We start from the raw sequence: 23,669 nt of genomic DNA, 5'->3' as shown, positions 1-23,669 counted from the left end.
AAAACACACAAATAAAAAATCATTCCAGCCAGCTATTTTTATCAGTTCTTCAAATCCAACAAATAAAGAAATTAACTCAGAATACTGAGTACAGTGAGCCTGTAGTTGAGGGGGTGTGTGTCTGTGTCACCGATAACAAAAGTCTCACAAAACAACCCTCACTCCTAAATGTGCAGTACACTCTCACATTTCTTACCGTCCTGTTTTTTCTTTCAAGCATGTTGGTTGTGGCCCACTGTAGGGATGTCGCGTGTGCAAAGCACTTAGTTCACTGCCCAGCACACAGTAATTTTCAATAAGCGTTAGGTTTTATCCAACTGAATTCATTTCTTTTGTTTTATTTACTTTATTTACTATTTGTGAGAAAAATAAGGGAACATTTTCCACTTATGCTTTAAAGAAAGATTCTTTTGTTTTATTATTCCAGTAACTCATTTGTCCCCACGTCTTCCCTTCATTGCTTCCCTGGTCAGTCTGGTTTGTTCTGTAAGACTGGCCGAGCTTTGTTAATACGAACGTTAACCAGCATTTACCACGCACAGGGCATCCTCCCTGTGGGTTATCTCAACAGCACCGGCGCCTTCAGAGCGGAGAGCATGTTCACAAACGCAGTGCAGATTCTGGAGCAGTTCAAGGTAAAACGGGACATGCCGTTCTAAACTCACCGACTGTGAGTCAGCGTGAAGACGCAGCATTACCTTTGAGGGGTCTCCCTGGTTGTAAGACTCGCACAGGTTCTTCAAGACCACACACCACGTCTTTCTCAATTGGCCTTTGCCCCCGTAGTGGCCACATGAGTGATGCAACATTTCTTGTCCCACGCACGCACACTGGTGTGCGCATTAGGAAGTTACAAAGGTGACCGCTGAGCTGAAACTCTGTTAGTCTTAAAGTGGCTGATGCAGCTTGGCTGCTTTTGTTTTCTAAGAGTTAAAGTTTAATTACATTACAGAATGTTCTTTTGCAGATTTGATATTCTTAATTCTCAGTTTATTGCAATAGAATGATCACGTTAAATTTTTCTTTAAATATTTATGAAATAATGTAGTAACACAAAATTCCATTTATTTTCCAAGTAGTTAACCATCCCTGAAGACCCATTGTAATGCATGTTTGTATTTCAAAATGAGATTAGTTGATTTTTTCCTCATTTCTAATATAATTAAATATTTCCCTATTTGGTTCCCAGGTGAAAATGTCTCAGAAAAAAGAAGTTACTTTACCATTTTTGTTTACACCATTTAAGTAAGTATTTTTTATTTATTAGCTTATAGGAAGTGATTTTTCAGTGAGTTTGAATGCTGACAGAATAAATCAGTTACTTAGAAACTTTGTGTTTTCTATATGCATTAGTGCTAACTTCAAAACGGAAGTCTCTTCCCTCGTTTTCCTAAGTAATGAGCCAGATGCGAGCTAGATGTATTCGAGTGACTGGTAGGGGAAGTGTAGGGTGCAGAGAGATAACGGGAAGCTTTAAGGAGATAAATCCAACAGGGATCAACTGGGAAGGCGTGAGGACGCTTGGCTTGGGAGCTGACGGGAAAGGTACTGGTACCGTATGGGTTATAGAAAGAAAGAAGAGTTGGTTTGAGAGGCGAGGACGAATTTCAACTTACAACTGAAGACATCAATGAGTTGGTTAGAAATGGGAATCTCAAGATAGAGATGAGAGTTGATCGTGAAGGTTTTGGAGCCATCGGCATAAAGATGGTGGTGAAGACAAATGCACATTATTGGAGGCTCTAGGTAGGCAGAAGGTAGGAACTGACCGGAAAAGGCCAATGATACAGTTCTGGGAAACTCGGACATCTACTCGCAGCTCTGGCGAGAGGGGAGCAGACTTCGGTGGGCAGCTGACTTTGCTCTCTTGCATCCCAGAAAGATGCATTTCCTGGCTCTGGGATGGGGAGATTTGCATCGCAGACCTGGCTCTGCAGTACTGGCTGGGGTGGGCTTATTCGGCCTCCTTGAAATGCATCTCCGGCTGGCAGGGATTCACATTTAGTTAGGAAGGATTGTGCTCTTGACCAGAACAAGTAGAAACTGTTTGAAATCCAGATGTTAGGGACATGATTGGATGGATTCTTGGCATTGCATTTGACAACTTATGTAACATGAGTGTGGTGTTCATAAACTAGAAAAGCTTAAATACTATATTTCCCTGTGAACACTGTGACTGCACACCTCTGTGTGTGTGTGTGTGCAGGGGAGCAGAGTCAAAGCAAAAGGGAGATTTTGCAAGTTATGATCATATGCAGTTAATTACCGATGCATAAGATAGCCCACAGCAAAGAATTATTTGGCCAAAATGTCAATAGTATCAAGAAACTTTGCAAACCACTTTCAACATGTTCAATCTCCATACACAATTTCTGTACATAAATCTTTTTTTGTGTTTCAGTTATGTTTTTACCTTTCTTGAAATAATAAAGCATAAATGCCAAAAATGTTGAGTATTTTCTACCATCACCAATATTAAAATGGCTGCACAAAAATTCACCAATTTTGATAATTTTTTTAAATACACATTGATATGACAGCTGACAATACAACCTAACAAAATTGTTTTGAATGCAATTAAAGACAACTGAGCACTACTAGAGCCATTGTACAGAAAAAACTAAATAAACTTTTTGGCCAACCCAATAGAAAGACCGACTGGTCAGGGAAGCACTCTTCTGTAAGGGGTTCAAGTGCACACTGCCCACCTTCTTTTACCTGGCCTCCTGACACACCATGAACTTGCTCTGCTTTGATGCTCAGCGTCTGCTTGCGGAGCCACTGCGAGCTTTGTGTAACCTTGGGGCTCAGAGGGATAGTTGACTCCCACCCACAGGCTCACCCACCCTGGGGCAAAGCTGCTAGCTCTGTCTGCACTTGAAAAATCACCATTGAAAGCCTGCAGCATAACCACAAAAGATAAGGTCATAGGAAGAATTGACTTCTGAGGAAATAGATAATTGAAGGAACAGAAAAGAACTTAAAATTATCAAACTCCTCAGAAATATCTCAGACACTATTGTATCCATAAAATAAAAAGCAACATAAACTTTACAAGATGAGAAAGAGTACAGGATGCATTCTTTAAAAAAAGGGTAACACAACCGGAAACTTAGGGAAGGCTCAACCATGCAAGAATGGTCCAAATGGGAGGCAAGTCCCACAGAGAAGGCAGTGAGGAGACCTCGGGTGAAATGAAGTGAATCTCACGATGTACATGGATTGAGAATGGAGCTGGGAGGTGCACAGTGAGCACGTGGAAGGCACACATTGCTGCATCCTCCCAAACAAGGAGGATGGGAAACTTCAGGGAAACAGAAACCTTTCAAAGTATACAAGCAGCCATGCTTCAATCGTGAGGCCACTGAAGAAGTGACATGATTGTGAACAGTCGCTTCAAGTATGAGAAAGGCAATTCAGCCCTGACTAGTGTGGTCCAGTGGGTTGGGCATCATCCCACAAACTGAAGGGTCGCTGGTTTGATTCCCTGTTAGGGGTCAGGGCACGTGCCTAGGTTGAGGCTGGGCCCAGTTGGGGGCATGTGAGAGGCAACTGATCCATGTTACTCTAGTATATCGATGTTTCTTTCCCTCTCCCTCCCGTACCCTCTCTCTAAAAATAAATAAAATCTTTAAAAAGAGAGGGAGAAAGGGAATTCATTTGAACATTGGCACATGGATCAAGGAAATCTAATTATAGCATAGAACTTTGCTACTCAGTGAACAGAATTTAAATAATAATGTAAATATTGGTTTTCAGCTTTTGCAGCGAAACCATAGACAAAGTAAGGACACCTTAAAATTACAGACTAGAATACAAATGTGACCAACCTTGACAGCGTATTCAGGATTACAGGTTGGAAGGCAGAGGGGAAAGGACTACTCGTGGAATGGTGGAGATGCGGCCATCCTCACGAGATAGAATGTGCAGAGTCTGGCGATGGCCGAGAGGGGAGGGCAGATGGTTAGTGACCAGCGTAGCCAACAGAGGAGGTGGAAAGAGTGGTATCACCAAATTGAAGGGGGAAGAGACAGCAGAAAGTGCCTTGGGCCATCATAGTGATGGAAGCATATTATTAAGACACATGGAGCTAATTACCAGAATAAGTAAAAACAGACCCTTGGAAAGTATTTGTGCCTGCCTCTGGGACTTAAGAAATGAGAAGAGTGGAGCAGGGATTTATTGGTTGTCACTATGCCCTCCTGGATTGCTTTTGATTTTTAAAAATTATATGTATATATTGCTTTGATAAAAGCATTTTACAAGAAACAAAAAGTAAGTGTTTGCATCACTGGCATGAGTCAAAAATCATAAATCATGGACATGAACAAAAATTTATTTTTTCATGTAAATTTTAGAATCATCATCATCTTGAGTTATACAAAGGATTCTTTCATTATTATACATGATTTAGGAAGTAATTTGGAGAGAATTGACATTGTCACAATATTTAACATTACCGTCCAACATGTATTTATTTATATTTTCTGTTACATCCTTATGTAAGATTTTAGTTTTCTCCACAATATCCATTTCTCATTGTTTTATTCCTGGATATTTTATTTCTGTTCTTATGTGATATCCTTTTTTCCTGTTACATATACTCAGTGTACCAGAAAAACACAGTTCTCACCATTTACCCTCTGAGTACAATATACTCTTTCCTTTTTCTACTCTAGTGAATTTTTTCACTTCTGCACCATCTGTTTCCTTTCAGTCACCAGTATATATGTGCACCTATGTGAGCATTGTCTGCTTAGGAACTACAGCCAGCGAACACGCACATAAAGACTGGTAAAGATGAAAGGGTACAGTTGTTGCACACCCTTTTTGCAAACAGCTCAGGCTCTTGTTACAAACAACAGTGCAAAGACTCCCTTCCCTTTTGAATAAGCACCATATTTTCTTTTTCTTCTTAGAAATACGTTGTTCAGTCGCCGATTCTTAAGTCTGAGGACATTTACCTAGGATATTGACATGTCAAAATTCATAATCTTGAGATTTGACCTACACAATCAATTTCACCAGCATTACTAGGTCTCTTTCATGGTATCTCTCCACCATCCCTCCATTGTCTTAGTGTTTTCCAGAATTAATAATTGATGAATAATGTAATAATTTCTAGGGTGATAAAATGTCAAATGTTTCATCAAAAAGGAGAAATAAGATTGCTAAAGTCTCTTACTCGTAAAAGGGTCCAGTAGATGCATAAGGTAATTGTACACCCTGTTTTACCCTATTCTTTAAAAAAATAAATACACTTTATTTTTGATATTTTAAAGACCTATGAAAAAGAATAAAAGTCACAAAGTAGCTATTCTCAAAATAGAATTGAAGAAAAAAAGAAACTTAAAGCTACAATTGTGTCGTTAGACACTGGTGTAATACCAAGGAATGACCAGCAGGTAGAGCCACATGACTAGGAGAAGCATGAAAGGTTTGGGTCTTAAAAAGGAGAAAAAACACTTTGAAGTGTGTACTAAAGAGGTCAAAGGAAGACAAGAAAGATTTTAAAAGAAAAAATTTGTGGGATGGGAAAGGAACAAGAAAGTTCTTTTAAGAAAGATTTGATTATGGTACATATACACAATGGAATTTTATGCAGCAGAAAGAAAGAAGGAACTCCTACCCTGTGCAACAGCATGGATGGAACTGGAAAGCATTATACTAGGTGAAATAAGCCAGGTGTTGAAAGACAAATACCATATGATCTCGCCTTTAACAGGAAGCTAAACAACAAAACAAGCAAGCAAGCAAAATATAACCAGACACTGAAATAGAGAACAGGCAGACAGTGACCAGAGGAGAGAGGGGAGGAAATTTCAGGGGAAAAAGGAGAAGGATTTACAGGAACTAATATAAAGGACACATGGACAACAACTAAGGTGGAAATGGGAGGGAGGTGGGGAGCACTGGGGGGGGGGGGCTGGGATGGGAGTAAAAGAAAACTGTACTTGAACAACAATTTTTAAAAAAATGAATAAAAAGGTTTTAGAAAAAAGAAAATGGGAAGGAGATTATTTTACCTTGCCAATAGAAACAAAAACATATTTTTATTTAAAACTTGTTTTTATTTAAAACTCACTGTAATTCAGAGAATTTAAACTTTAACAAAATATATAAACCTGTTTGCTACTAAAATGGCAAAAAAATACTTTGGTTTCTTTTAATATATTTGCTTCCTGTAGGCTGTCATGATTAAAAGTTCCTCCTCAGACCACATTTAAGTACTGGTTTTAATGTCAATCTTCCCACCACTTCACTTACCTGGTTTACTGGATATTTGCTGGAAGTGTAGTTTTCTGACCTAAAACTGCCTTGGAACTTAAACAGGTTAACTTCACACATCACATACACGCATACATGGAAAATCACTCATGTACTCAATTCTTACACAATTGTATATTATTGGCCAGTCTAAAGAATGCAGATTATTCTAGAGTAATTTTTTATCCTGCTTTCTTTGTCGTTCTCTTCTTGAAATACTTTCTTAATGTAAGATATTCTAAAAAGGAATGGACTAGATATCACTAAGTATCTCTAAAATATGTGTAAATGCAAGCAAACTATTTTTGTAGTAATAATCTGAATAAGATGTGATACTTTAAATGACAGCATTTTTATGGAGATTTTGTCCTCCAAACACTAGGTCACCCTAAATCATTGATGATGAAATTTTTGATAATCTTGAGAAACAACTTTCTCTTCTACCAAGTTCAAGTAACGCTGGGAAATGGGTGGACTGATAGCAATCGCAGCAAAGAAATGTATACAATCCATACTCACTTCTCTTACTTCCTTTTTGCCTAACTATAACATGTTGCTAATAGATTCCTTTAAAATTTGATGTTTTCAATGTAAAGGATTTAGTCAATAAAGGAATTTTTCCCCAGCAGGTTACTATGTAGAAATGTTCTACGGATAATGTGTTGCCGTTATCATGAAATAGCACTGCCAGACTTCCTCTTCGGGGAGCATATGTATCGGAATATGTCCTGTTCACACAATGACTGGTGTTTTTCAATGGTCTTTTCTGTATTTTCAGTTCTTTCTGCTCCTCACGTTCACACGAGGTATTTTTTACTGACCCGTGTCCCTCTAATACACCAGATCTCTCTTCGACTTTGTTCAGGTTGTGCAGAACCTTGTGCTGAATTCCAGACATGTTCTGAACCTTTGGTATGTCCCAAAGTTTGTACAAAGTCCATTTAGGAAAAACATAGATTAGCCTGACTCTGGTGTCCTTACTTAAGTACTCCACATAGAATGTAGTCTATATATAATATACTGTCATGTAATTAATGTAACAAGTATTTCTTTTTTTAGAATATTTTTTCTCTCATTCTTTTTAGAACCTCTAAGTCCTAAAAACGACTTTAGTTCCAGACCAGGTTTCTTTTCACGTTTTTATTTAATTTAGCAAATCATTAGGTGCTTTAAGAAACAGCCCTGTATATTACTCTGTTCTTCCTTTTTTTAGGCCCACAATATTTTGATAGCATTTTAATCAATTACGATTTATTGGTTCATTTTACATGCTTAGCACTTTGCTGAGTATTATTGTGGATATTAACAGAAATAATCAATGGCCCGTGCGGAGGTTAAAATTCAAGGGAAGATCAATAAATTGCTCGTTAAACCACACCGAAGTGCTAATGGAGTGAGGTGGGTTTTGGAGTGATGAGGATTGGATTTTGGAAAGCAGAGCAGAGAGGATCTTTACGAATGGGAACTCAGGGGCAAATACAAGATTGGTGACGGAGGAGGAGTTTGACGGTTGTGTAGCTGGGGGTGTACATTTGGGGCAGGGGGAAATTAAGTAGAATAGAGGGGGTGGTTACCAAGAATCTGGGAAGTTTAGAACTGGTGAGGTGGATGGTTGGGTGCCCGTATCAGTTTCATGTAAGCTAGAAGACAGAGTGGATCAGAACACAGGGAAGGAGATTAACTAGCAGGGTTTTATCAGAATTTGGAAAATTTAACTTAGATATAGCACTGAAAGCCTGTGCCCTCTGGCTCAGTCATCCCACTTCTAAGACTTAGAGACAATACCCCCCAACGAAAGGTATCTGGACGAAGAGCTGGGTGGTACACACTGGCCTGAGGGCTCTGGGGGCCCCAGATGTGGGCACAGCTGTGGGTCACTGGGGCCTCCTGGAGAGCTCAGGAGGGTTTGTGGGTGAGCTTCTGGGGTTTGTGAATTTTCCAAAATTTTATGTAAGGTTTTGGGGTATAAGCATGTTCTGAACAGCTTCACTTTCTGGAAGAAGTCTGTGACCCCACCCAAATTAATAGTATTGCTCAGAAGGTTGACTTTGTGCACGTCTCAATCTTACCTTTTCAGAGGCTGCTCGGGCCAGGTGGAAAGATGTGTGTTCCCGTTATGTTGCACCAAACGAAATCGCCAAAGTTTAGTTTGCTAGCTTTTGACATAGGAAAATACCAATTTTACGTGATCTAACCTGCTATATCCTTAAATAACTTTTTTGCACTTTTTAAATGTAAAGGTATTCAGTTTAGGAGAATAGGTTTTAGTTAAGAAAAATGTGTTGGATTTTGTGTTGAAATATGTTTATTTTAGTCAGGTCATTGAGTTCTGGTGATATTTTCTCAGTCTCTACATTCCATGAACTTAACATCTTCAGCGATAGATTCTTTGAGTTTTAGGAGTATTTCTCATGTGGTAAAACCAGGGCAGGGAAATGGTGGGAAGAGAAATGAAAGGCAGGGGGACCCAGAGAGCTGTAAGCATCGGGGGAAGAAGGTCCAGTAGGTTCCCACTGTTCACTGCTTATTGGTCAGGCTCTGCCTGATAGGCTCTGCCTGGGGCACCTGATCACTCCACTTGCAGTGCCCGTCGGGCGCAGGTCCCAGGTGCTGGCATGGCTCTGCCCCGGCAGTCATTCTGTCACGGGCCCCGGAGGGCTGCGTGGTGGGACTCGATCACTGTTTGCTGTGCCTGTAATTATTCAGTTAGTCAGAAGCCCTTTGTCAGCCAGAGTACTGCTCTTCTCCACAGTGACGTATTACCCAACTGTCCTGAGTGTAGTCTGCCAGTTCAGATAATACAGTGTAGCTCCAGGTTAATTACTTTTTTTTTTGCTTTGTTTTTTATTTTCTCAATTTTCACCAGCCTTTAATTTTCATTTAAGAAAAAATATATAATTGAAATGAAGGAAACACTTTAAACCTAACCTTTATTTTTTCTTTTGTAGGTTGCTTTCTGATTCTAAACAGTTTGACATTTTAAGAAAAGCACGATCTTACATAAAACAGAGGAAGTTTGATGAAGCTGTAAGTATGCAGGCCTTGCGTATACAAATAGCTGATCACCGTTTGGGTGTGGGGAGAGGCAAGGTAGGCCGGCTGGGGAGGTTTCCCAAACCCTCAGGGAAGGGGGGACTTCCCAAAGTAGCTGCCTTGGCCACAAGCAAGCTTGTCTTAACTCCAGGCTTGTGGGTAGACCTTTTTGGGGTTAGCATCGGAAATGAACAGTTGCTATTGTCTTCCATGAAAAGGTGTAATCCAAGTTTCTGTCTCCCTGCTTATGCCTGGTCTCTTAGAGTGTGATCTTTTTGTATGTTTGGAATTACCAGCACACCATCTGAAGTCTGCTGACTCATGAAGAAGCTTGACCTTTACCCACCTCCTACCCCACCATGCTTTTCATTTACTTTCTCTTTGTTAAGTTGTCATATAATTTTAAAGTAGGAAAGAATGCTATTTTCAGTTTCTGAAATTGCCTAAGTAATACTGTGCATTTCTAATACTTATTTTTGTCATGGTTTTAAAATGATTGGCTTTTCTCCTCTGAAATATTAAGCTATTTTAATGATGTTTTATAACTGATTCAGGTAATCTGAGAAAGTCCAAAATTATATACACGTGGGCATCTCCATTATTTGGGACCTGTATTAGAGAGCCTTTATTCTTTTTTTAATGTGGTCTGAAGATAATTTCCACAAAATGAGTCATTTTGAATCACTGCATAGCTCATAGTTTGTATTCAAGATGCCATCTCTTACCAAGATTTAAAAATTCATTTTATTCAGAAGTTTTTCTTATACTTTTCAGGAAGATCCTCAAAAAATTAAAATATATTTTGACCTATTATCTGCAGTTACTCAATTTTAATATTCTTCCTTTGAGTCTTAGGTTTCTTATTCATTCCACATGGCAAGTTGTATTTTTCTTTCTCCTTAGGTCTTGCTTTGCAAGGAGCTGATTGATCTCGCATTGGAAGGATTGTCGTATTATCACACTTACGACAGATTTTTTTTGGGCATCAGTGTGCTGCTTGGTTTTGTGGGATGGGCATCTTATGCTTCTCTGCTGACCATCAAGTCTCATTCCGGCCCTACCAGAGGTGTTGGTAAACCCGTCAAGGTACGTGTGGGAAGTGTCATGACGACGCGGATGGTGGTGTGAAGTCACTAAGGCTGAGGGGAGAAATGGATCAGCTCGGCTGTAGTGAGTTCGTACAGTGGGCAAGTTGTACTAGGCTAACTCTTAGCTTTTGTTGTCTTTTGTCGTACTGGGTCTTTTTTCCCTCGGTTGTCTATTTCTTTAGTTGGGAAAGGGTATATTAATAATAACGGCTCTCTAACTTAAGACAGCTATAAAGATAGCTGTATAATTTAAATTCTCGTATGGCATTAACTGTTCATTTTCTCTTTCATAATTACTTAGTATGTCATAATTATTCCATATCTTTCTAATACTGGTGGTCAGAAAGCTACTGCAAAGCAATATATTTAACTCGATGTGATATTAAAAGTTTAGGAACTAGAAAGCAATACAATCACTTATTCAAAATGCCCCCTTAATTATGTTTTCCTGGAACTATTTTTACCTCCTTTCAGCTAGAACTTTCTCTTTATCCTCATTTTAAGAATTAATCCCTAGTTTACTATAATTTCAATACCAAAAAGGCCTCTTTAATAATACTTCCTATTAACTGAGAAAACACTGCGTATATGATTTTACTGTGTTAAAACACTTTACTCTTTTAAGCTGTACCGCTCGCCGTTGTTTACCAGGAAGAATTCACAGTGTTCTCCTTTTCGTTCTCTGATGATCGTTACCGCTTTTCTTCTACAAAGTAGTATGTCCAGATGGAGTATTAGTAGTAATAATACTACAGGATCTCCAGTGGTAACTTTTTCCAACTTTATACTGCATTCCTCTGTAATGGAAGGAAGAGCAATAGTGTTCATTCCAGTTTCTTACCGTGCTTTAGTGCATCTTAAGTAATTTCCTCAGTGTATCCATTATCTGAATGTTGTGAAATTGGCTAGAGCAGGAATGATTTCTTATATGGTAGGAAAGGGTACAGAAACAGCCATGTTTTAGTGATGAATATATCTAGGCCTTCGGCTGGGTCTGTGAAATTTATTTTGCCCCTTTAAACTTGTCGTGGTGCTACAAGTCGGCATTATAATTCCTCTTTACAAAAGAGGAAACTGAAGCTGTGTGAGTAACTTCCAAAAGGACACCCAGCCAGGATGGGGAGGAATCGAGGTCTGGAGCTAGAGCACTCTCGTGCACATACTTTCTTTTCATGTTTTCCTTGATGTTCAGGTCCGAGAGACGACATGTCCTTAGACTGGTGTGTCAGCAGGTTTCGCGGCCGATAGTTCTTCATTCATTCATCTGACAGTGCAGCGAGTGTCTCACTGCAAGTACAGAACAATGCCGGATACGCTGCACAGGCCATGCAAAGAAGCAGACAGTTCAGACTCTGCCCTCACGAACTCAGCATTCGATAGAGTCAGTAATACGTGCACACACGGAACCACCTTGTCGAGTGCAGGTCACTACACAGGCCATGCAAAGAAGCAGACAGTTCAGACTCTGCCCTCACGAGCTCAGCACTCGATAGAGTCAGTAATACGTGCACACACGGAACCACCTTGTCAGGGTGCAGGTCACTACACCGCATCACGAAAGGCAGCTTTAATGTTTAACAGCTCTAGTACATGTTATGTGTTTGTGACACAAACACTGTCGTAGTTTAAAAAAGGGAGAGCTCACTGTAGCCAGGGTGATGGTGACAGGAAAGGGTAAGTCCCGGATGGAATTTAACAGTCAGACTGCAGGGAAAGGGTGAGAATTAATTAAGTGGCCCTGGCGGGTTCAGTTCCTGGTCAGGGCACATGCCTAGGTTGCAGGTTTGGTCCTGGCCAGGGAGCGTGGGGGAGGCAACTGATTGATATTTCTCTCTCTCATCAATACCCCTCTCCCTTACAACACCCTCCCCAAATCAATAAGCATGTCCTCAGGTGAGGATTCTTTTAAAAAGCAAATTAAAGCTATACACAGAGGCAAAGCTGGATAACAGTAATATTTATGGAGACTCATTGTTCCAGGGCTGTCCTGGGTGCTTTACACATGGTAAGCTTAACACTGCCCGAAATTTAGTGGTAGCTGTTCTCAACATGTGGATTTTATTATTGTGTGGGGGAATTCGGGCTCGGAGGGACACGTGTTGTCATCAGGGACACACCAGTGTTTCGCGGCAGAACTCATGTTTTTAAATCTATGCTCTTTCCATGCCATGCTGCCTTTAAAATAAATAGTTCATTTTGGGTAGAATAGTTCACTTTGTTCGAGGGCTAATACTGACAATGCAGACGAGGCTGAAGTAATCAAAGGCTTCAAATGCTCAACTCTAGAACTTTATTGAGTGAAGAGCTGGTGCGTCGGTTGAGTTTGAACCAGAGAAACAGCCAGCGGGGCCATGCATGAAGAGATGCAGGGTGAGAAAGGGCTTACGTGGCTGTGGGCGGCGGGGCCAGTTGGGCAAGTACGAGCCTGGAAGGCTGTCCACGGGAAAGGGCAGACTGGCACTTGGAGGCAAGAGCTGCCTCGACAGGTGCAGTGTCTTCTTCAGTGAAGCCTCCCTTGCTGCCCTTAACCCCTGCAACTGGGGCTCCCCAGATCCCCATCAGCCTCCTCCGGATCGTCTAGGATAATCTCCCCTACTTAAAGCCAGCCGACTGTAGGCTTTGATCACGTCTACAAGATTCTTTCACAGCAACACCTCGACTGGACTGACTGGAGGCTGTGGCCTACCAAGTGGGCACATAGAACTGACCTTGACAGTTGAGGTCATTAAAGTACTTTGAACCCCGTGCTTCTGTTTATGAAAAACTCCCTGGCTCCTCTTCAGCAACTTGATTGCCTAGAGCTGGGACAGCCCCTGGACAGTTCCGAGGGAAGACTGAAGTGCCGTGGGCTGCCGAATTTCTGAGGGCCGCAGAGAGCGCAGTTAGGGGGCACGGCGGTGGCAGCCATGCACGCTAGTGGGGTGCTTGCAGGCGTGTGTCGGGAGGCTGTGCGGAGATCTCCGCCCAAGCAGAACCTCCGAGGGTGGGCGAGTGGGACAGCCCAGTGGAGAAGAGGAAGAGGATGTGCAGAGAGGGCACAGGGCCGTGGGGAGTCAGGTAGCCCGGCTTCCTGCGAGAGTTGAAGTTGCTGCTTGCTCTGGCTGAGGTCCAGCGGGCTGCAGGGAGTGCAGGTGAGCTCGCCGCAGAGAGAGCCCTCCAGGGCCAACTGTACGAGCTAAAGCTTTAGTCATGTTGCCCAGCATGTAGAATGGCTGTACTGGAATTAAGCGTAGGTCTGACTCCAAAGTGTATGTCACTTCTACGTGACAGTGTCCCCCAGGTTACGCAGGTGGTTCTGCACTTATCACTATTACAGGCAGGTCTGCATGAGTATTCTCTTCTTTCTGAACAGAAGTTGCTATCACTCCCCTTGACTGAATTCTGCATGTAATTGCTACGTACTCCTGTCCTTTGTCTTTGCCACGTCCGGTGTCTTTTGCTTTAGAGCCAACTATCCTTATTTGCTACATGCCTTTCCCTTGTTTTCTTATCAGTGAGTAAAATCCTAAAATATTAAGGATTTTATGCCAAGTCCCACCACTCAGGCTCTGCCTGTGGGGTTTAAACCTGTGAAGGCTAACAGTGTGCAACTGAGGAGTGTTTGTTGGTTGAAGGAGTAATTACAATGTGCACAGCACGCTTTGTCAGTTCACAATGAGAAAACATCCCTACTCTTGTTATTTAAAATCCTTTCACTTTTTACTCCAGCTGAACCAAATTCCGTGTGATCTAGTTGCCTAGATGTAGCTGTCATTTGTAATGTCTGTTGTTATGTATTATGTAGCAAAGGCTGAGATAATTATATCCCATTGTACTGATTCTAGAAAAGCCCCTTAAGTGTTTTTGTAGGTACTCTTTTAAATTTCCCTCGTTAGTTCCCTATTTCGAAATGATGTGAACCAGGTCCTAGCTCTCTCTTACGGAGCGCCTGCCTCAGCCAGCGCCAACTTTACGACCCTGTCTGACTGTCTGAGAGTTGCCCCTTCCTTTCCCACCCCCTTTGCTAAGGGACCCCCCAGTGCCGTCTCCCCCATCTCCACCTCTGCTGCTGTTTACTGATGGGTTTCTGTAATGACAGCGGGCCCTGCCGTGACGAAATGGAGGAGGAGCGAATGAAAACGAAGGGAACAGTAGCACCCATTATTTAGTAAGCAGTAGTAATATGCCAGGCATTTGGTTAAGCTCTTTACATAATCTTATTTAAGCTCTACTTGCCTTGACAAATACATGGGGAATTGTTGTTCCCACTTTATAGGTGGGGTGAAATTAAGTCTCAGAAGAGTTTTGTACTTTGCTCACAGTCACAGTCACACAGTGAGTGAGTGGCAGCACCCACGCACGGGCCACCACTGGTGACCTACACTGAGGAACTCCTTGTCCTGCAGGTGTTTGGGAGGGAGAAGTGACTGAATGAGCCACTCTGGATGGGCCAGGGGAGAGAAGCGTGGGCAGCATGTCAGGCTGGGGTTTGAATACACAGGAGCATCGTTCCAAATGATTAGTTTCCACAGCTTATCGTGGGTTAAATGGGCTTTTGTGAGCTAGTCACGGAACTTAGCCAACATTTACTAAGTTATTACTCGGGGGAAATGTGTTCCGAGTTGGGAGCAACTTACTTGCAAGCAAACATTAGGAACACGGTTGCTTTCAGATCGAGACTTGCCTAATCACAAACCCATGCTCTCCAGCTTTCTCTTCCGTGCTGTGCTTCTCCAATGGCAGATTTTTTTAAATGCATTTGTTAGATTAATCCTCTAGTTGTAGAACCATTGAAAGAAATATATTTTCTTTGCTTTATAAAATCTCTTAAAAACCTATCAATTAGCATGAGTTTGGAAGTGTTTCAATGTTTTGTTTGACTTCCAGAAACCAGGCTGTCTCCTGCCATGTGGTTTTGCAGCTGTTGGCATTTTAATGGTGTTTTTCCTGCTGGTTCAAGCCTGCCCATGGACTTACTATGTGTACTGCCTGCTGCCAGTGCCCATATGGTACGCGGTTGTGAGAGAGTGAGTAACACATCTTGCTGTCTTGTTTTGCACTTTACTGTCAGATAAGTCTGTGTTTAAAATGCGCTACATTTCTGTAGCGTGAGCCATGGTAACATCTATGATACCCTCAAACTCCCACACCCGTTCACTTCATTTGTAGCAGCATAAACATTGCATGTAAGTATCCTGTTTTATTTTACCTTTCTTTTTTGACTTTATCTGTATTTCCTTAAGAAGCGCTTACCTTGTTTCCTTTTCTCTGTGTCTTTTATCAGAAAAATCTGGAGTAAAAATAAAGTAATTAACGTCTATTGTTTTGTGCCAAGAGTAGCTCACGTTTTGAACTTATCTCAGTTTCTAGTGTCTGTTCCTGTTTCACAAAGAAACTTGCACTTTTTCCCATATGTTTTACCCGTCCTTTCCTAGCTATCTCGTAAACCTAGATAAAGGAAAGTTTGTATTAAATCAGATCTACGTGTGCACACATGGTCAGTGTATGCTATTCACATGTGCCATGGTTCCACCTTTAAGTGTCCCCTCACTGGTTGTGCTTCAGGGGGTTCTTACGCTGCAGTCGGGCTGGTTCACGTTCGCCAGCAGCCAGAGTCGGGCTGTAGATCTTGCTGGTTTCTGTATTTGCACAGTAGTCTGGAATTTACACTTGGTCTCGGGCACCTGGGCATCCTTGGACGAGCCAGCCCCCGCACACAGACCGGCACGCAAGCCCGGAGCAAGGGTGTTTCAGGGGGCAGCTGGCACGTCTGCCCGGACACAGGCGGTGTGTGTCCTCGCTCTCACTTCTGTTAGCTCCAGCCTTGACCGCCTCTTCCACCCTTCACAGAGAGTTGCTATTCAGAATATTAAAATACCAGAAATATCCAAAATAAAAGTTAAGGAGTTCAGAGCATCAACATTTTAAAAGATAAGGCAAGGTGGCACCGGCGAAAGAACATGCCGTTCCTCACCTGAACGGAGTGGGGCTGCTGGACACACACATTTAAATCAGATATTTTTTTCTAGTATCGTTTACTGTGTTTTAAAGTTGTCAGGATGAAAGGTTTTATCCTCAGGAAATTCTGTTCTACTACAGAACCCCGAGTGGTTTTGCAAGGATAAAACCTTTTATTCTAAAAACTTTAAAATGGAGTAAATGACACTAAAAACAATCTTCTAGCTGATTTTGCAAAATCATCTCTTGGTTCTCTGTGCTTGTTCACAATTGTGAACGAAAGAAACATTTCTTTTGCCTGGTGTTAGCTTTGTCTCCTACTTGGCACCTTAATAGTTTTGATATTATATAGCCATTGTTTCAAAACAGGAAAAAGGTCATAAATCCTGTGATACTGACATTTTATAATTACCTACTTAATAATGCACTACAAATGCTAAAAATTTTTTTCAGTAGCGAAATATAAAATGTATTCAAGTATGTAATACATTTTGCATTGTTATGAATTCATATTTAATTATAATTACTATATAATTAGTGACATCTTAAATTGGGTTTGAAAAAGGTTATTTAGTTCAGTAAAAAAGTGCAATTAAGATTTATTTTCCCCAGCCCTGGCTGGTGTAGTTCAGTGGACTGAGCACTGGTCTGTGAGCCAAAAGGTTGCTGGTTTGATTCCTGGTGTAGGCACATGCCTGGGTTGCAGCTGGGTCCCTGGTCGGGGGTGTGCAGGAGGCAACCGATTGATGTTTCTCTCCCTCTCTTTAAAAAAAAGAGGGGGGATTTGGTCTACCCACATAAGGAAAACCTACCTTTATTTCATTAAGACAGTTGAGATTTCAGTAAAAGATTAACCTTGGTGAACTAAAAATTGTTTCTCAGTTTTTATTCATTTTGTTTCATTATATTTTATTTCTCATATTTTGTCTGTAATTATATAAACATAGATATAGTTAAACTAAGATCAAACAAGACTCATTTATTGTCACTAATAATTTATAAAACAAGAAAATTTTTGTGATTATTATCAGAAATTACATTTTTTTCCTAAAATACCGACAGGTTTTATAAAAAGATTTAGGTCAGTAAAGCCATTAAAACAAATCTACCAGAGAGTCCCTTCACTGTAAAATAACCTATGAATTAAAAATTTCCAGACTTTATAGTTTTGCACAAAGTTTTTATTTTTACTGTATGTGGCCTACTTTTTTAAATTCAATGTATTGTATAAGTAATCTTTTTATCAATAATCTTGCTAAACAGATACCAAGTTATTCAAGAGTTTGTCACGTCACTGTTGACCTTGCCCCCGAGTCACTTCGTCGGATACCTATTAGCCTGTGCCCTGGGAATTGAAGTGTTAGTAAGTAATTTCCCACATCGGGGCATGTTCGTATGCCTTCCACAGGTGCCTAACTCCATGAAATGACCTCACCTTTTATTTCTCCTTTGGAATGCAATGCTAGGTCCTCAGTTTTTTCTACCGCCACATGCTGACCGTTGGACTTCTTGTATTTGCGGGGTGGCCATTTATCACTCAGCTGTGGACTCGAGCAAAGGTATAAGTACGCATTTTGGCCTTGGACACTTTAGTTGCTACTTCGTTTGGGTTTGTCTTTACATCAGGGAAGTACTCATTTTCAAAGAAAAGGGTGGAATGTCTAGTCCCGTGGACAGGAGGGCTGAGGCCGCCCTGAGATCTCAGTGGATCACACGGACTTTCATCTCAGAATGAACCTGTCGTTTGGCGGCTGAAACATTCAGGAAGCAGAGCTGCTGCGCCCTCTCTGAAGCTCCCGCCAGACCGCCTTGGCCTTGAGTATCTGAGTGGCGGAGCGTGGAGGGCAGGGGAACGCCCAGAGCCGCGCAGGGGCCAGAGGGCCGCGCCCGGAGCTCCAGGCAGACGCACCGCCTCGCTCCTGGTCCCGAGCCACCTCTGTTTTTTCTGGAGAAGTGTGTAGTCATGATAAATTACTTTGAAATATAATTACTCCTGAAGTTTTTCTTTCAACTAGATAGTGAATTACAGTGTGCTTCTACAGGGAATACAGTCACATTTCCATTTTGATACTTCTCGATGGAGGGGGCAAGAAGAGAGAAATATTTTCTTTCCACCCTGAAAACTTGTAAAATTCCTCAATGGGACTATTGACATTTTTTGTGTAATCTAATTGCAGAAGCATTTTTGCTAATTTTCCTCCTGAGCTCAGTCATTTGTTCATGATTGTAGACCAAACTGCTTATAGATATAATCAGTGTAGGGCACACTGTGAATTAAAGGAGCACGGGCTGTGAAGCCCCAGGCCCAGGTTAGAAGGCGGTCTGCTTCGTTTACTGCTCATAGGCTGATACTTCCTATACGGAACATCTCGGAGCTCACTTTCCCCTTCCGAGACTGTGAGTAATGCAGCCCGTCTCCCAGGTGTGTGCGAGTTAAATAATACTCATTCCTAGCAAACTCCCTGCGACTTCACTGATCCCTCACAGGTTGTAACTCCATGACTTTTTAAGGTAACCTGATACAAGCCTTTGCGTTTTCCTTTTAAATGGTTCACAGCTATGTAGTCCGTGAAACACTGAAGATAGTTTTCTCTACGATATTTGTCTGACGATACCTTTTTTTTTTAATTTCAGAGCATCTCGCTGAGTTGGGTTTTCTTCTGTCTGCTCCTGGCAGTGTTTCCACTGATGCCTGTTGTCGGGCGGAAGCCAGACGTCTTTCTCGTGTACGAACAGTATTTTAACTTCTTTTCTTTTCAATACAATTGTTCTTCTCAATCAACACTACGAAATAGGAACCTAATCTTGACCATGAACAAACTGGAAGTTAGAATATTAATATCAAACCATCAGTCATAATTCTGCCCTAGACTCCGAAAGACACTAAAATCCTTGGAGCTGCTTCTGGGCCTTCACCGGAAGGACACTGTGCCCAACAGTGATGACTTAAACTACCACCTCCAGCCCCACCCCAGCACACCCCCCAAAAGGGCAGAAGCTTCACTGTCCTTTGTATACTGGGGAATCCAGGAAAGCTTTCATGTAGAAAGGTGTGTTGCCACAACAAAAGGGTTGGAAAGCCTTTGGTCTAGCCTCCGTCTTTGCCTTTGTGCGGGTCCACACCTTAAGTCCTCGAGACCCGAAGGTAAAGCTCTCCAAGGGAGGAAGCTTCGGATTCCTTCACAGCTGCCCCTCATTTAACACCGTGACTATTAGCAGACCCTGGACACCTTCCCTGAATGCTCCGTGAGGCTGTTGTATTTATTTCTTCTCAACAGATCCAAAAAATCTGTAAAGTAATGGTTACCTTTTCTTTAAATTTTCCTTTTAAATTATTATCAAGTAAGCTGCCTGCTGCGTGTGTGCAGGTGTGTTTTGGCAAGCTGAAAGATCATTATTTCAAGTAACATTTCCGCTCGTCCTCTATATAGTCATCTTTGTTACTTTCTTTAGAACTCTGTACAAGCAATATTTTTAGCATTTTAACATAATCTTGAATAGATTAGGTAATATCTTTTTAATTGAAGGAAGATTAATTAAATGACATTTAAGTACCGTGTTAATTTTAAAGTGTGTATGAATTAACACAGTAATCTCAGTTCTGTGAGAATACCAATGTGGAATAGATCAGGAATTATTCTAGGAAATCAGTTTATTAGCCAAGTCCAAAATAATTGTATTGCATTCGAAGACCATACTATCTAAGACTTATTTTATTAGTGTTACAAAGTAAAAAACATTTTGCAATTGTCATAAACTATAGTGAGAAGATGAATGAAAATATTTTCATTTACCTCTTGCTTCCTGTTGCTCTGTGAGCTCTTCCAAAGCCCGTTCCCTCCCCTCACCAGCCTCTGCCTACCTGTCTTGCTCAAAAAATCCCGACGGAGGTGAGAATTTACCGTATGCTAGAAGGAGAAGATACTGTATAAATGGCCTCTGTTGAAATTTACCAGCCGCGTGTTCTAGCGCAGATGAGCTCAGGGGGTAAAAGCACAAGAACCGGCTTTGTATTTTGAAGACCGTGGTGTTTCCCTCTGTACTTTTTCGTCTGCATTCCTCTGATCGAGGTTGTGTTGGTTTCCTCGTAGTTGTATTTGCAACCTCTGTGTTTCCACTCCTGGTTCCTGGAGAGATTTCTACTCTCCACTTGATTTCTCACATCGACTCACTTCTTTAGAAAATTACAATGCCGGGACAGGTATGCAAACATTTTAGATTAAAATGAAAGGAAAAAGCAAAAATGTATGCAACACAGCTGTAATATCCCTATTACTCCAGTTGTCTACAGTAAAAACATATTTGCCAGTGCATTAAAATATCAAATTATTTTTTTAAAGGAAAGGAAAAGCAAAAGCAAACAAACAATCTTGATTGTACATGGCTGTTTTTCCCAAGTTTTAATGTAATTCATGTTGGATGCATTGCTCCTTTTTCCCCTTATGACTCTCAAAGAGAGTGTTAGAAAATGAAAGCAAAACCAAAAACAAAGATGCACTTTCCTGGGCATTCCTGCTCCGAATTTCCCCGAGCGTGGCCTTTTTGCTCCTTTTCTCTCAGTTCTGCTACACTGCTAGGCTCCAGCTCCTGTCCTCAACATAATTTTGATTGTGCTGTGTCGCTCAGATTTTTAGAAGGTGAGAAAAGAGCTCAGCATTAGTGCCCCACTTCCCGGATATTTATTCCCTTCAACTTCCAGAGCCATACTGTACCGGTGTCCCTGAAAATGTATGACCTGTCGTTTTATTACTATCCCAGTGCCTCCCCTTCGTACTGCCTTCGTGACCTTAGCCGGGAACAGCCGAGGACAGTGACAAGGTTAATAATGACAGAAAGCAGCAGTCTGTCCTGCTGGGAATACCATGAATTGAAAATGCAGATCCTTTATGTATAAGATCTCATAGTTAAAGTATGTATGTTTTAAATACTGTTTGGCTATCTTTTACATTGCTTTCTACTAATTTGTCCAAGTCAGGATAACAACTGTGGTAGTTGGTATGCACAAAAGTTTTAAAAATCAAATTCTAGAAATAAAGTAAAAATATCTAAAAGGTGTAAGAAGTTACAAATAACAAGACCCCTACAGTATCTTTATGCTAAGATTTTTATTCCTGTTACACCTGTGTATCCATTTTACTACCTCATCTTGATCCCACCAAGCAACCGAGAGCTGCTCCGTCAGAGTAGAACGTCTTCACTGCTGTGTGTTCAGTAAACATCGGAGGAAAATCTGAAATTGTGAATTGTGTTTGCAAACAGAATGGGTGCAGGCCTGCTGCTGCTGCTGCTGTCCCTGTTTGTTGGAACATCTCTCATAAAAGGAAAAGATGGCTTTGCAAATGAAAAGCTGTTGTTACATCTGTCACAGGTGAGTTGCAGGTTGTCAGCCCTGCCTTACCCAGGTGACGCGCCAAAACGTCTGTTGTGGTTGTGTTTGGTTACACCGTTCTTGAGATGCCATCGTGTGTAAGCTGCCCGGTGCCCTCTAGCTAAGAAGAGAGTTTTCGGTTTAAGATATCACTTGGGACATAAAAGAGAAGAAGAAATACTTTGTCAGGGGTCCTGTGAAGCCATCGGAGTGTGTCTTTCATGTGAGAGGGCACGTGCGGGCTTTTCAGGGAGGCCCGCAGCAGCTGTGCCAGAGTCCGCCTGTGACCACGCACCCTTGAACGGTGAGCACGTCTGGAGCCCGCTCCGCAGGAGCTGGGAATGTCATGTGTGAATGTTCTTGTGGGTTTGTTAGAAACACCCTCGGTGTGAGGCGGATCTGCTGCGGGATTCCTTTTACATCCACTTCCTTAACGTCTGCCCGTTCCTGTGCCGTGTGTTATATTTTCTATTGATTCCAAGGTCGTATCTTGTACACCTCATCATATCTGAAGTGAAAATGTGTCTTACAATCGAAAGCATTTAGGATTGTGTCGGAGCTTTATTGATAACATGTTTTCTTTCTGAATTCACAAAAACTGTAAGAGTAAATTAAATATAGCTCCAGGATTTGGTGGTAAGGTTGCTAATTTGATCTCTAAGAACTTTACTTTGTCCACAGCCATAACTTAGCTCATTTCTTAAAATGACAATTAGTCCACTAGCCCAGGGGTCAGCAAACATTTCTCTCTAGAGTCAGATTGTGAATATTTTAGGCTTTAGGGCCATGTAGAGTCTGTTGTAAATTTGCATCTCTACCCTTGCAATGCAGAGGGAGCTATAGACAACACGAAAATGAACAGGAGTGCCCATGATCCAATTAGACAGTATTTCGAAAAACGGGCCCCAGGCCTGTAAGCGGTAGTTTGCCAACTAGTTTGTGTACGGTCCCTGAAGAATATTGTACTCCCTGTGTTCCCAACACCACGTGAAGACTCGGGCCACAAGTCCATTTTAAATGAGTAAGTGGATATGATGTGGTGAGGCCCAGAGGTGGAAGACATGGACCAATACACTGAATTGTACACACCCCACCCCTTGTATTTCTGTGACTTCGGAAAATGTCGAGGTTAATGACGAATATTTCCAGGTAGAAACTGTGTGATAACATATGCGGAAATGCCCTTGGAAGTGTAAAATGCCTCATTTTGTGCTTGTAAAGGATGGCCTTTGCCTGGTGTGAGAGTCCTAACCCAGCCTTGGCCACAAGAAGGTGAGCCGGTCCCATTCCAGTAGCAGATTGCCAGATTGCAGCCGTTCAAGCACTTTGTGAAGTGTTCTGACGTAGGTCAGTCTCTCGCCACCTCCTCTCTTATTTGCCTGGTTTGTGTTTGTCTCCAGATGCTGGGCACTGCGCTGGCCATGTACGTTGTGTACAGCACCCACAACAGTCTGCTGCAGAAGCAAGGGCTGCCTCTCGCAAACCAGATCGCCAGCTGGGTGATCCTAGGTGAGCAGGCGGTCGAACCCAGTGGGGCAGCTTGACGTCAAGTCCTAGTTTAAAGTGACCCATTTGCATCTTTTATTATTATTATTACTATTATTATTATTATTGAAAGACATAGTTTTGTTTCAGGAAAATAATAATAACCAGCTATTATTTTTATCTCTTGCTGACACTTGACCAAGAAAATTAGAACTTTTATGAACATTCATGTATTTATAAGAATTACTTGTTAAATATTTATGACCTGATAATAAGTCTGTACATTTGTTAACATCTGATGAAAATCTGTTTCCAGAATAGAAAATTGTATTTTGTTTTCCCTCCTCCCATGCAAATACTAAGCCAGCTCTACAGAGACACTCTTAAGACCATCAAATGTCCTTCTCATTAAAATGCCTCCCCAGACTTGGCGTTCTTTCGTAAAAGTTTCCTGACCCCATCCCCGTCGTGATGGCTATGAAATGATGTTC

At 41.5% G+C, this 23,669-nt stretch overlaps 1 protein-coding gene across 4 annotated transcripts in view; it reads left to right on the top strand.

Moving 5' to 3' along the window:
- The window catches only part of PIGN (phosphatidylinositol glycan anchor biosynthesis class N), a 72,698-nt gene that overhangs the window by 21,765 nt on the left and 27,264 nt on the right, over positions 1-23,669 (top strand). For all 4 annotated transcript variants that reach the window (XM_037035314.1, XM_037035321.1, XM_037035341.1 and 1 more), the window contains exons 12-21: positions 543-635; positions 1,190-1,245; positions 9,216-9,294; positions 10,204-10,386; positions 15,255-15,394; positions 17,589-17,688; positions 17,792-17,884; positions 18,960-19,051; positions 21,585-21,693; positions 23,094-23,202. In XM_037035314.1, coding sequence (XP_036891209.1) covers positions 543-635; positions 1,190-1,245; positions 9,216-9,294; positions 10,204-10,386; positions 15,255-15,394; positions 17,589-17,688; positions 17,792-17,884; positions 18,960-19,051; positions 21,585-21,693; positions 23,094-23,202 — 1,054 coding nt within the window. The remainder of the gene's footprint in view (positions 1-542; positions 636-1,189; positions 1,246-9,215; positions 9,295-10,203; positions 10,387-15,254; positions 15,395-17,588; positions 17,689-17,791; positions 17,885-18,959; positions 19,052-21,584; positions 21,694-23,093; positions 23,203-23,669) is intronic.

Source organism: Sturnira hondurensis, unplaced genomic scaffold (assembly GCF_014824575.4).
Source record: "Sturnira hondurensis isolate 20B ecotype Veracruz unplaced genomic scaffold, ASM1482457v3 Scaffold0001872, whole genome shotgun sequence".
Classification (NCBI taxonomy): Eukaryota; Metazoa; Chordata; class Mammalia; order Chiroptera; family Phyllostomidae; genus Sturnira; species Sturnira hondurensis.
Note: the sequence above shows the minus strand (reverse complement) of the source record. Positions and strands in the feature narration are given on the sequence as shown.